Consider the following 13,747-nt stretch of genomic DNA (forward strand, 5'->3'; position numbering starts at 1 on the left):
TCAATTTCTTGTAGCATACTGTGTCTTCACATATAAAATCTTTGAAAGAGGTGATGCTAGTCCAGAGGAGCCCCCAAATTTGGAGCTACCAGACCTGCTTATGTTATCACAGGCATCGCTGGGATCGTGGCAAAATGCAGCCAGATCTGGGGCAGGTAAGTGCTCACTTGTGGGCATTTCTGGGCGTGAAAACAACTCAAACGTGACTGAGATTAGAGAGACTGGATGTCAGGATCACGGGAAAGGTGGTCGAAGGGAATCAAGAGAGAGAAGAATGGATCAGAGCTTCTGGAAAATCAAGAGCTGTGTGCCATTCCAGGTAGAATGGAATCAAAATGGAGAGTGAAGAGGGGATGGAAGCATGAGGGCGGGCAGATACAAGCACCCAAAGAGAGTCTGCAGGGACGTTGGTGTGCCTTCAACTCTTTTATTTCTGCTATTTCATGTTTGAATAACTCCAGGCTTTCTGACCGGAGGCAAAAATCTTCTATTTTGGAACTTGCCCATGCAGAGCTGCTGTAAAGAAGAGGTCTGAATGCATAAAGACATTGGTTACAGGCATGGGATATAACTGTGGATGTTTTATTCATTCCTAAGCCAACACTTACAGAACATGGGAAGGAACTATCCCATAAAGAAAGGCAAGGCTCACAGCCTGTGGCTCACAGCAAGGACTGAGCTCTCTCAGATACTCTCTCTGCAATTAAAGAATTCAGTCATTTGAGACATAACGTCAAACACCCAGCCTATGTTAAGCCCTTGCTAGGTACTATGAATATACTGCTAAATAGGAAAGACATTAAGTCTGCCCTGTAAGGACTCGTGAAATACCAGCTGGTATTGAACCTTAAATACCTGAAAGTTATGACATATAGAAACATCAAGTTCAATGATGCTATGATTAGGAGAAACAAAGTGGCTTGTGTGAGGGATTTCTTAAACAAATTGAGTGGTAGACAGACACTGGAGGGACCCCTCTGATCTCACTTCCTGGTAGTCATACCTTGGTGTAATCCCAGGATGGGATTACTTGATTCTAACCAATAGATTGCACAGAGATGGCAAGACACCACTCTCGTGATTATGCTGTGTATGTAAGACTGTGGTTTGTCCCCTCACCACTTCTATTCAACATAGTACTGGAAGTCTTAGCTACAGCAATCAGATAAGAAAAAGAAATAAAAGGTATCCAAATTAGACTATGACTTGTTACCCAGTTCTCTCTGGAGTCTTTTTTTCCTTGACAGCTTTGAGGAAAAAAAAGTGATCTTTTTTCTCTTATAAGATCCATAAGTCTTACAGATATAAGAAAATTAATTCTGCCAACAATACCAGGGTGAGGGGTGGGATTGGAAGTAAGTGCCCCTCCAGTGGAGGCTCTGATGAGTCACCAGCCCTAGATAATAGCTGCTGCTGCTTCTGAGTCACTTTAGTCCTACTCTGTGCGACCCCATAGACGGCAGCCCACCAGGCTCCCCCGTCCCTGGGATTCTCCAGGCAAGACCACTGGAGTGGGTTGCCATTTCCTTCTCCAATGCATGAAAGTGAAAAGTGAAAGTGAAGTTGCTCAGTCATGTCCAACCCTCAGCGACCCCATGGACTGCAGCCTTCCAGGTTCCTCCATCCATGGGATTTTCCAGGCAAGGGTACTGGAGTGGGGTGCCATTGCCTTCTCTGAGATAATAGCTGGGGAGACTCAAAACAGAGGACATAACTCCCTGCCTACACCTTTCACCCTTGAACACTGAGATTATGTATGTTAGTTTAAGCTGTAAAGTTTGTGCTAATCTGTTATGGACCAATAGAAAACAAAACCAAAGATATATTAATATGTTAAATGTCAAACTCTGTTCTCAGCCCTGCACTTGGGACCTGAACCAGTGATAAAGAATTCAAAAATCCCCAGCAACCACACCTAGCTATGCTTGTGGGTCACAGTCCAGTAGGGGACATATGCTTGTAAAGGCAATGACAAACCTGATGAGAAGCAGCCGTGGTTTTGTGGTCATTCAGAGAAGCAAGCTTCCAGCTCTACCTTATGGGAATCAGCTAAGTTCACGCTCTAGAAAAGAGGGGAGCTGAATCTTGGAGAGTGAGAAGATGGTCACTGGCCAGAAATGCCTGGACCAGCCTTATGGGCACTGAACAGATGGCAGGGCATTCGCTAAGGCTCAGAGCTGTCAAAGATCACACATACCATCAGATCTTCTCATCACTTTAAGGCGAGAAGAAACCCTTGAGATCTCAGAGAAAGAAGAGGAAACACGGCCTCTGTTTATTGAACAACTGTTTGTATTAAAAATCAAACAGCACTACTTGATTATTCTCCATTCCAGCTTCTCCCCCTTCCCTGAGTTACACACCTCTTGCCAATTTATGACATGTCGACAGAGTTATTATCTAGCGAAAATTACCACCACCCACGATGGGAATTTCTGCTGTTATAAAACAAAAGCAAACGCCAAATTGGGAGGAGAAAGAGTGCATATGAGAGAGGGCCTTTTGCATCTCTTTTCTGGCAATGTTCTTTTTATGCTAATATCTCATAGTTTCCTACCTTAATGACTCCATTAAATGCCATGAGAGTATTTGCAGGAGAAAAGTGCTACCTGGAGATGAAAACGTAAAGTTACTAAGTGTGTTTTGAGGAACAGAGAAGATTTCTCAGTAAAGGAGTTAATGTTCCAAAGAAAGCTTTGTTTATCCGACAGACTTTATGACTGCGCTGTTTTCTTCACTCAGCACCTTAATTCTCAACCACCATAAGGTTGTCCAGATGTTTAAAATAAAAAGCCCATTTGGGTATTATCAGAGATTACTGGGAAGAGATAGACAGACATGATGTTTAGCTATGCAACATAAATTCCCCACGTATGTGCCAGCCAGCACACTCTGTATTCTCACCCTGCTGGAAGACTGAACCAATAAATCAGAAGAACGAGACACAGGGCCCCGAACACAATTTACCTCTAGACAGCTGCCTTCGCTGGGAGGGAGCCGGAGAGGTAGAAGTGAAGAATGGGAGCAGGCCTGGTGCCCAGGGCTTTTCACTCTGCCTAACTTGGAGAATCTGTGTTCTTCTCCCGACCTCCCTCATCAGACGTAGCATCAACCTCGTGAGATGCATATTCTATTGGAAGCAGCCTTGTCAATTTGTGAATAGCTTGCCAGCTCCCTTTTCTCATTCCTCAGCTTTGATTTATTTCATTCCTTCTGCCTGCTGTGCCTGTCCTTTTTATCTCTGCCAATTAACTTTCTACTTCTCCTTCAAGGTCTTTCTTGAGACCACAAGCGCCTTGACACCCTCTAGAATCAGACTAACCAAGGTGAGTCTCTCTTGCGTTTGCATGTTCATTAGTCTGTCACCTCTAAGGCGTTTCGCGTGCTACTCTTTGAGTACGTGGGCATCCAACCTCTCTACAAGACTAAACGCCTTGAGAACAAGAAATGTGTGTTTTATTTTGTGTAGTTCTAATGATAGCAACAATTCTGTATTCATCTTTCCAGCACAGCACTGCCCTGGAGTTCGTGCGAAATATTTGCCCCATCGGTTCACTCATCTGCGACACTGCAATTATCGCTGTGGTTCCAAGAGGTAAGAGCCATTGGTTTTGCTTTCCAGATACGGAGAATGAACCCTGTACGTGGGGAGTGGTTTCCTCAAGGTCACATGGCAGGGACTTGAGCCAAAGGTGTGACTGCCTGCACTGCCATTATATCAGATCTCCCCAAGCCAAACACATAGTGGGTGATTAAAAAAAGAGTTATGAGATGAATGAGAACGCAATGCAAGCACGAATGAATACTTATGCGGAAACTTTATTTACTCTCCTCTGCGGCTGTAAAACTCACCATCGATTATTTTGTCTTTCCATCTTTTTATCACTGTTTACATGCCTTGTTTGTGCTGATAAGTGCGTGGCTTAGTTGACCATACTCCTTGGCTGGACTCTGGCTTTGTTATTACCTTGGGCAAGTACCTTAACTCCTTTTTGCCAGTCAGGAAGCTAGGGACATCATTCACTGGCTTACCTGACAATTGGTACGCATTGATGCCAATCATAATGGTATGCCAATGACCTTAAAAAAAGCTAGATAAGATCAAGAGAGGAAAAAATGAGATACTATTTGAATTTTTTAAGAGGAAAACTAAGATAAATAAGGGGCATTGACCTTGACCTTCATTGAAAAGGAACATTGTTCTCAGAGCAGAACAGAGGGACTTATTTTTCAGTACAGTGATGCTCTTCTCCAGAAAGAATGGGGTCTTCTAAATCCTTGGTTCACCCACTCACAAGGCTGGCTGCTTACTCGCCTGTCAGTCATTACTGCACATGCCCAGGAGGGCAGAGATCTCTTTGGACACTTTATTTTATTTTTTTTTTAATTTTATTTTATTTTTAAACTTTACATAATGTATTAGTTTTGCCAAATATCAAAATGAATCTGCCACAGGTATACATGTGTTCCCCATCCTGAACCCTCCTCCCTCCTCCCTCCCCATACCATCCCTCTGGGTCGTCCCAGTGCACCAGCCCCAAGCATCCAGTATCGTGCATCAAAGCTGGACTGGCATTGCATGTACGGTGGCTGACAAATCAGGGTTCTAGCCCAGGTCTATTATGAACTATTAATGGTTGTGTGACTTTTTAATTCCTGAGCCCACATTTATTTTTATATGCAGCAACGGTGTCCTTTCAACACTCATATTCCATGTGTGTGTATGCACACTCAGCACAAGCATTCCTGGGAATTTTGCTCCTGCTATTTCCTTACAAGCAGATGGCCAATAATGAGGATGTTCCTGTCCCTTACCTGTAATTCCTAACTACACAGCATAAATACAAATTTAGTTTTAATTCAATTAACTGGTAATGGGGTGAGGACATAATACTTGAATATATGATATCAGTTTGGGAGTGGTAAGCCATGGACAATAATATTTGTGTTCCATTATATTCTCTGTGGTATTTTCAAAATCTTTTAAAATGCCCTCAAAATAATCTGGCTGGAATAGCCATAGAAGCAGGAAAAACGTTGTTGGAGAAAAACAAATATATATATGTTCAGTTCAGTTCAGTCGCTCAGTCGTGTCCGACTCTTTGCGACCCCATGAATCGCAGCACGCCATGCCTCCTTTTTCATCACCAACTCCCAGAGTTCACTCAGACTCAGGTCCATCGAGTCAGTGATGCCATCCAGCCATCTCATCCTCTGTTGTCCCCTTCTCCTGCTCCCAATCCCTCCCAGCATCAGAGTCTTTTCCAATGAGTCAACTCTTCACATGAGGTGGCCATAGTACTGGAGTTTCAGCTTTAGCATCATTCCTTCCAAAGAAATCCCAGGGCTCATCTCCTTCAGAATGGAGTGGTTGGATCTCCTTGCAGTCCAAGGGACTCTCAAGAGTCTTCTCCAACACCACAGTTCAAAGCATCAATGCTTCGGCATTCAGCCTTCTTCACAGTCCAACTCTCACATCCATACATGACCACTGGAAAAACCATAGCCTTGACTAGACGGACCTTTGTTGGCAAAGAAATGTCTCTGCTTTTCAATATGCTACCTAGGTTGGTCATAACTTTCCTTCCAAGGAGTAAGCATCTTTTAATTTCATGGCTGCAGTCACCATCTGCAGGGATTTTGGAGCCCCCCAAAATAAAGTCTGACACTGTTTCCACTGTTTCCCCATCTATTTCCCATGAAGTAATGGGACCAGATGCCATGATCTTCGTTTTCTGAATGTTGAGTTTTAAGCCAACTTTTTTACTCTCCTCTTTCACCTTCATCAAGAGGCTTTTTAGTTCTTCTTCACTTTCTGCCATAAGGGTGGTGTCACCTGCATATCTGAGGTTATTAATATTTCTCCAGGCAATCTTGATTCCAGCTTGTGCTTCTTCCAGCCCAGCATTTCTCATGATGTACTCTGCATATAAGTTAAATAAACAGGGTGACAATATACAGCCTTGACGTACTCCTTTTCCTATTTGGAACCAGTCTGTTGTTCCATGTCCAGTTCTAACTGTTGCTTCCTGACCTGCATACAAATTTCTCAAGAGGCAGGTCAGGTGGTCTGGTATTCCCATCTCTTTCAGAATTTTCCACAGTTTATTGTGATCCACACAGTCAAAGGCTTTGGCATAGTCAATAAAGCAGAAATAGATGTTTTTCTGGAACTCTCTTGCTTTTCAATGATCCAGTGGATGTCAGCAATTTGATCTTTGGTTCCTCTGCCTTTTCTCAAACCAGCTTGAACATCTGGAAGTTCATGGTTCATGTATTGCTGAAGCCTGGCTTGGAGAATTTTGAGCATTACTTTACTAGAGTGTGAGATGAGTGTAATTGTGTGGTAGTTTGAACATTCTTTGGCATTGCCTTTCTTTGGGATTGGAATGAAAACTGACCTTTTCCAGTCCTGTGGCCACTGCTGAGTTTTCCAAATTTGCTGGCATATTGAGTGCAGCACGTCACAGCATCATCTTCCAGGATATGAAATAGCTCAACTGGAATTCCATCACCTCCACTAGCTTTGTTCTAGTGATGCTTTCTACGGCCTACTTGACTTCACATTCCAGAATGTCTGGCTCTAGGTCAGTGATCACACCATTGTGATTATCTGTGTCATGAAGATCTTTTTTGTACAGTTCTTCTGTGTATTCTTGCCACCTCTTCTTAATATCTTCTGCTTCTGTTAGGTCTATACCATTTCTGTCCTTTATCGAGCCCATCTTTGCATGAAATGAACCTGGAATGTCAGGTCCATGAATCAGGGCAAATTGGAAGTGGTCAAACGAGATGGCAAGAATGAACGTAGACATTCTAGGAATCAGCGAACTCAAATGGACTGGAATGGGTGAATTTAACTCAGATGACCATTATATCTACTCCTGCGGGCGCGAATCCCTCAGAAGAAATGGAGTAGCCATCACGGTCAACAAAAGAGTTAGAAATGCAGTACTTGGATGCAATCTCAAAAACGACAGAATGATCTCTGTTCATTTCCAAGGCAAACCATTCAATATTACAGTAATCCAAGTCTATGCCCCAACTAGTAATGCTGAAGAAGCTGAAGTTGAATGGTTCTATGAAGACCTACAAGACCTTTTAGAACTAACACCCAAAAAAGATGTCCTTTTCATTATAGGGGACTGGAATGCAAAAGTAGGAAGTCTAGAAACACCTGGAGTAACAGGCAAATTTGGCCTTGGAATACGGAATGAAGCAGGGCAAAGGCTAATAGAGTTTTGCCAAGAGAACACACTGGTCATAGCAAAAACCCTCTTCCAACAACACAAGAGAAGACTACACATGGACATCACCAGATGGTCAACACCAAAATCAGATTGATTATATTCTTTGCAGCCAAAGATGGAGAAGCTCTATACAGTCAACAAAAACAAGACCAGGAGCTGACTGTGGCTCAGATCATGAACTCCTTATTGCCAAATTCAGAGTTAAATTGAAGAAAGTAGGGAAAACCATTAGACCATTCAGGTATGACCTAAATCAAATCCCTTATGATTATACAGTGGAAGTGAGAAATAGATTTAAGGGCCTAGATCTGATAGAGTGCCTGATGAACTATGGAATGAGGTTCATGACATTATACAGGAGACAGGGATCAAGACCATCCCCATGGAAAAGAAATGCAAAAAAGCAAAATGGCTGTCTGGGGAGGCCTTACAAATAGCTGTGAAAAGCAAAGGAGAAAAGGAAAGATATAAGCATCTGAATGTAGAGTTCCAAAGAATAGCAAGAAGAGATAAGTAAGCCTTCCTCAGCAATCAATGCAAAGAAATAGAGGAAAACAACAGAATGGGGAAGACTAGAGATCTCTTCAAGAAAATTAGAGATACACATGTTAGAGACCTAAATTTAAGTCACTGTAATGATTACCTTTTGAGGGATTTTCCCAGAAGTCCAGTGGTTAAGACTTTGCCTTCCAATGAAGGGGCTGCTTGTTCAAGCCCTGTTTGGGGAGCGAAGATCCCACATGACTTGGAGCCAAAAAATCAAAACATAAAACAGAAGCAATATTGTAAACAATTCAGTAAAGACTTTAAAAATGATTGGCATCAAAAAAGAATCTTTGCAAAACTCCAAATCCACATTTACTTTCTGAGCCCCTATTAAGAGCAAAAGAAAAGTATATATTCTTCACACCTTCAAGTCCATGTCTGAAGTGGTGTCAAAACGTGTCATGCAGCTCTTGGATCAACTCTGTGTTCTTGACTTCCAACCGCAGTGAAGGAGACTCCCCTTTGTTTGGGTTACCTTCTCCCCCTTGAACCTTAAAGTCTGCGGTCATCTAGCACTACTATTACCGAAATGTTAAACCAGTCTCCCTCCCTCCCTAGTTGTCTGCCCCGGCCCTCACCTCCCTCCTCACCCACGACGCTTGTGCTGAGACACCCAGGCCCGCCATGTCACACCCCTCATTCCTACACCACCTCCTCCTGGATGCCTGCTCCTTCCTCCCTTGCCTGAAACCCAGGGCTGCCCATCTGCACAGTCTTTTCCTATTAGCTCTTTTCACTTCCTTAGCTTCAATCACTTTCTGGCTTAGCTACCCTGAAAAATTCCAAACACAGACCAGTGGATCAGAACACATTTTTTTCTGTATATTTGTCCTCAAAAATAATGAAATTCTGGATGCTGATGTCAATCACACACATGTATTATATCTTAGCAGAATCCTCAACCATGCATATTTGAATAGGCTCCTATTTTCTGTACGGATTCTTAATAAAGCTTTGCTACACTTATTTTGAGATGAGCAGAGATCACTGATCACAGTGAATAAAGTGAGTATTTCCTGGTTCTTTTTCTCCTTCACTCATAACCAGTCTCTCAGCAAACTCTTGAATCCCTTCATTTATCTTTGTGTAACAATACCATGTTTTCTAAACCACCATGACCTCCTGCTGGAATACTATAATATCCTGCCAGCTAATTGCCCTATTTAGACTCTTACCTACCTAAAACCCATTACACCCCTACAGCTGTAAGAGTGTCTCTAAAACAAAGTCATACACGGTCACTCTTCTGACTCCTCTATTCTCCATTGGTTTCCTATTATGCTTTTTTTTTTTTTCCATAAAAGTGCTTTTTCTCTGACAATACATTTCTATGTGATTGGTTCCCAATGTATTCCTTAAACAACTTTTCCCCCCATTATCTCCTTTGTTTACTTTGTTCCAAACTCCTTAATTTAATTAAATACGACTATATTTCTCATTTTTGGAGCATTATTGTTGCCATCCCTTTGTATAAATCCCATTTCCTTACCCTTCATATCACCTGTTCTTTCTTGTATTTTAAGTTTCAGTTTCCATGTTATTTCCAGAGAGGGGTCTCCCCAGACTACCCTGTATAAAGTGTCTCTCAGACTAATTCTCTATCTGAACTTCTTTTGTGCATTTTTAAAATAGTTATTTCATGGCATTTATCTCTTTATCTGTTTTAGTTCCCTAACCTAGTAGAATGTAAACTTCTGAAATAATACGGAGAAAGGTAATTCCTATTTCCTTTGTTTAGGACACTGCTTGGCACACAGTAGAATTTCGATGTACGTTTGATGAGTGAATAAAAGAAGAGGGGGGAGAGGACAGGGAGAAGGAGGAGAAGGAGCAAGAGGAGGGGAGGGCGAGGAGGAGGAAAAAGGGGAGTGGGAGGAAAGGAAGGAGGGAGGAAAGGAGGACAAAGACCTCTGCCTTGTGCATGAAGACGTTTGGAAAGAGAGAGATGAGATGACTTATTTCCAGGACAGACAAGAGACTAATGGTCTTTACGCCATTGCTGTTTCAGATCTTGGATGTCTGAGACGGGAAATCTTCAGACAACTTAACTTGTATTTGTCTACATAGCTCATACAAGACAATGGGAACATTTCTGACTGTACTGAGGTTATTTTCCCAGACCCTTCCCCTTGCTGTGACGACCTCAGGCCATAACACATAACAAGGTGGGAAAAATGAAGCCTGACTCCAAAAACATGCCTTTGTTACAGCATCTTCTCTCACCAGTGATGGATGAGGCCAGGGCCAAAGCCTGTCTGGATGCCCTTTCTCTCAGAATCTCTGCTCTTCAAAGATTGTGCCCATGAAGCATCTTGCTTGTGTCCTGCCACCAGCCTTTCCCCTATCTAAGGGTCACCTTTTTTGATTTTCTGTTTTTTGCCAGGGCTTCCTTGGTGGCTCAGTAAAGAATCCACCTGCCAATGCAGGAGACTCAGGTTTGATCCCTGGGTTGGGAAGATCCCCTGGAGAAGGAAATGGCAGTTCACTCCAGTATCCTTGCCTGGGAAGTCCCGTGGACAGAGGAACCTGGCAGGCTGCATCCCATGGGGTCAGAAAGGGTTGGACATGGCTTAGAGACTAAGCCACATTTTTTGTCTATATGAAGCAACACCATGACAAAACCTGGGGCTTCGGATGTTCATGCATTTGGCACATTACCCCAGCAGTGTTCTACGTGCTGGGACCTAGAGTGGTCCAGCCTCATGTTGCTGCTGCTTCTCGACTTCTTCACCCGAGTGGAGGGCCTTGGGATGCCCTCTTTTTATATAACCCTGGGCTTTCCCAAAAGAATCCAAGTAGGCAGCTTGCTGCCTTATGAAGTTAGCTTTATTAGCTATTAGTCTCGCCATATGTCAAGACAGAAGGATTGTTTGTACAGGATTGCTATTGAGTTCGCTGTCACTAGAATAAATCACTATTGACCTTTCCACTTTTAAGAGTTTAATGAACTTAGGAATGGAAATTACCCCCAGAAGTAACAACTGTAACCTTGGCTTCTATAATTAAGACCCATTGTCATTAATGTGAACTCTTTGACATGTCAGGGGTCACTGCTGTTAATACTAATGAATCAGACCAAGGTAGAAAAACTGACAGAAAATCGAAATGGTCCCTATTCAAAGTCAAACAAGAGATTCTAAATGAAGATTCTATGTAGATAGGAAATGCAAAAAGACATGGAACCATAATGGACTCGTGGACAGTCAACTAACATGTATTACACAATGATTGCTTTTTAGGCACTATATATACTGTATGTGGGCTTTCCTGGTGGCTCAGTGGTGAAGAATTCGCCTGCCCAGGAGACACAAGCTTGGTCCCTGGGTCAGGAAGATTTCCTGGAGAAGGAAATGACAACCCATTCTGGTGTTCTTGCCTGGAAATCCCATGGACAACAGAGCCTGGCAGGCTACAGTCCATGCAGTTGCAAAAGAGCTGGACATGACTTAGAGACTAAACAACAATAACAACAAATACTGCATATACTGCTTTAATCATTATCGTATATCTGTGAGTTAGCAGTCATTATCTCTAACTTCAAATTATTGTCATGACTTCTTCACACTACAGATGACTTAAAGATAAGGAGACTAAAGTTCAGAGCAAAAAAAAAATAATGTTCTAAAATAATTTATTCATTTGACAGTATGCATTTTGACTCTTTTATCAAAAGTCTTCAATATTCTAGGAGTCAAACATACAGAGACACCTAAGATGGACTTCCTGGCTCATCATTCTAGAAAAATAACATACAGATTTTTTTCTTTTTCATTTTTTTAGCCATGCCATGCAGCATGTGGGATTTTATTTCTGTGCTGCTGCTGCTAAGTCACTTCAGTCATGTCCGACTCTGTGCGACCCCATAGACGGCAGCCCACCAGGCTCCCCTGTCCCTGGGATTCTCCAGGCAAGAACACTGGAGTGGGTTGCCATTTCCTTCTCCAATGCATAAAAGTGAAAAGTGAAAGTGAAGTCGCTCAGTCGTGTCCGACCCTCAGCGATCCCATGGACTGCAGCCTACCAGGCTCCTCCATCCATGGGATTTTCCAGGCAAGAGTACTGCAGTGGGGTGCCATCGCCTTCTCCGTTATTTCCCTGACCAGGGACCAAATCTGCACCTTGCCCTCCTGCACTGGAAGCATGAGGTCTTAACCGCTGACTGCCAGTGAAGTCCACACGACTTTTCAGTGATATAGTTTGAACTTTTGCTAATTTGCATTGAGCTAACAAAGTCATCCAGCTGTACTCCTACCTTCTAAACCAGGTTTCTGGTCCAATCTCATTGTCACCTGTCTAATCCCCTGAAATGCAATCTATCATTTATAATAATGAGACCATAGTTTTACCTGGACATTTCACCACCAAGATAGTTTACCATTTAGAGAAGTAAGGTCTTGTGATTAACTTGTGGACATTGAGTTGAAAGCTCACTCTGACATGCTAACATGGTTATTGGATAATTTGGGGTTGGATTCCAGGTATGACTGGTTCTGAAGCTGATTATTTCTGTATGTTAGTTCCCTTTCTCAGACACAAGGCATTTAATGTGTTTTTGAGAGACAGATAACTCCATTTCAAATCCAAGTAAGCAAAGACGAGTATAGAACCCTGATTAAGTTATTCACCCTTGTGAAATTTCATTGTTTCGAACTTTTTAAAATTAATTTATTTGTAAATGAAACGAAAATGAATAGTTTAATGATAAAAGGTACAGTTCACAAAGAAGATAGATATCATAAACCATTAGACATCTAACAAGTAAGAAACAAAGGTACATAAAGCAAAAATCACAAGCACTATAAGGGAAAAGAAAAAAGAAATATAGTCATAGTGAGACATAGTAACATTCCTCTGAGCTTCTTTTATTAAATGCAGAAAAAATAAGAATAAGAGCATCTTGAATGATGTCACTAATAATTTAAACATAATAGATATCTATTTATACTAATCTTATATCCTACACAAATATATTTAAAATTTTGTATCTCATACATCCTTATTAGATGTCCATAGGACATTTAGGAAAACTGGCAAAAAGATAAACAATAATAAATTTCAAAAAATAGATTTTTTTGTTCAGTTATACATATATACATATATTATTTTTGAAATTGTTTTCCATTATAAGTTATTACAAGATATTGACTATAGTTCCCTGTGCTATACGGTAAACCTTTGTTGCTTATTACATACATATTTTTTAAAATTATAACTGTAGCATTCTACTCAAGCCAAGTCAAACAAGTGGAATCAAAATGTTATCTATTTTTTAGTTAGACAAAAATTCATGTTTTCTAAAATATATATATTATACATATTATTTGATAATATGTATTGATATTTGTATTAATATTTATATTGGTGTGTGTATTAAGACTTGATAAGGTCTTAAGAGAGAACATCAAAAAATAAGAGAAGAGATGGAGAAACTGGAAAACATAAATGAAATGGGAGCATTTAATATGAAATAGAAAAAGTAAAAAAAAACAGATAAAAGTAAAAGACCCTCATATACTCCAGTTGTTTTTAAACATGGCTGTTCATTAGAAACATATCTGGAGCTCTGGTGAAAAAAATGCAATACCTGAACATTTGTATTTTTCAAAAAATTCCAAGATAGTTCTGATATGTATCTGGATTTAAAAAAGTGATTACGGGCTTTTCTATTCAATGGTAGTTTTGGTGATATAGAATTCTATTATTTTTCCTTAGTGTTTTTCAAATGATTCTACTTGCATAAAAATTTTTTAGTGTCTTAGTTATCTAATGCTACATAACAAAGCATCCTGAAATGTTTCATCTTATAAGAGCCATTTATCTTGTGCAAAGTCAGCTTAGCAGTTTGGGCTGGATGCACCTGGGCAGAGTGTTTACTGGCCTCGCCTGGCAGCACTCACTTGCTTGTAACCATCTGATGGCTCAGTCTCAAATTCATGTCGGGTGTTTGGTGT

General features: G+C 41.2%; 1 protein-coding gene across 21 annotated transcripts in view; it reads left to right on the top strand.

The window, feature by feature from the left end:
- The first annotated feature begins 2,409 nt into the window (after nt 1-2,409).
- The window catches only part of LOC129626560 (uncharacterized), an 87,835-nt gene continuing 76,497 nt past the window's right edge, over nt 2,410-13,747 (top strand). For 5 of the 21 annotated variants that reach the window (XR_008702019.1, XR_008702024.1, XR_008702025.1 and 2 more), the window contains exons 1-2: nt 3,018-3,326; nt 3,508-3,595. Coding sequence is in view for 1 of the 21 variants with exons in the window: in XM_055545714.1 (XP_055401689.1) it covers nt 2,874-3,326; nt 3,508-3,595 (541 nt within the window). In the remaining 20 variants the exon portion in view is untranslated. Of the gene's footprint in view, nt 3,327-3,507; nt 3,596-10,179; nt 10,353-11,035; nt 11,390-11,576; nt 13,097-13,747 lie in introns of those variants that run through there. The other 16 variants (XR_008702031.1, XR_008702035.1, XR_008702036.1 and 13 more) reach the window with 12 other exon arrangements.

The sequence above is a fragment of the Bubalus kerabau genome, chromosome 14 (genome assembly GCF_029407905.1).
Source record: "Bubalus kerabau isolate K-KA32 ecotype Philippines breed swamp buffalo chromosome 14, PCC_UOA_SB_1v2, whole genome shotgun sequence".
NCBI lineage: Eukaryota > Metazoa > Chordata > Mammalia > Artiodactyla > Bovidae > Bubalus > Bubalus kerabau.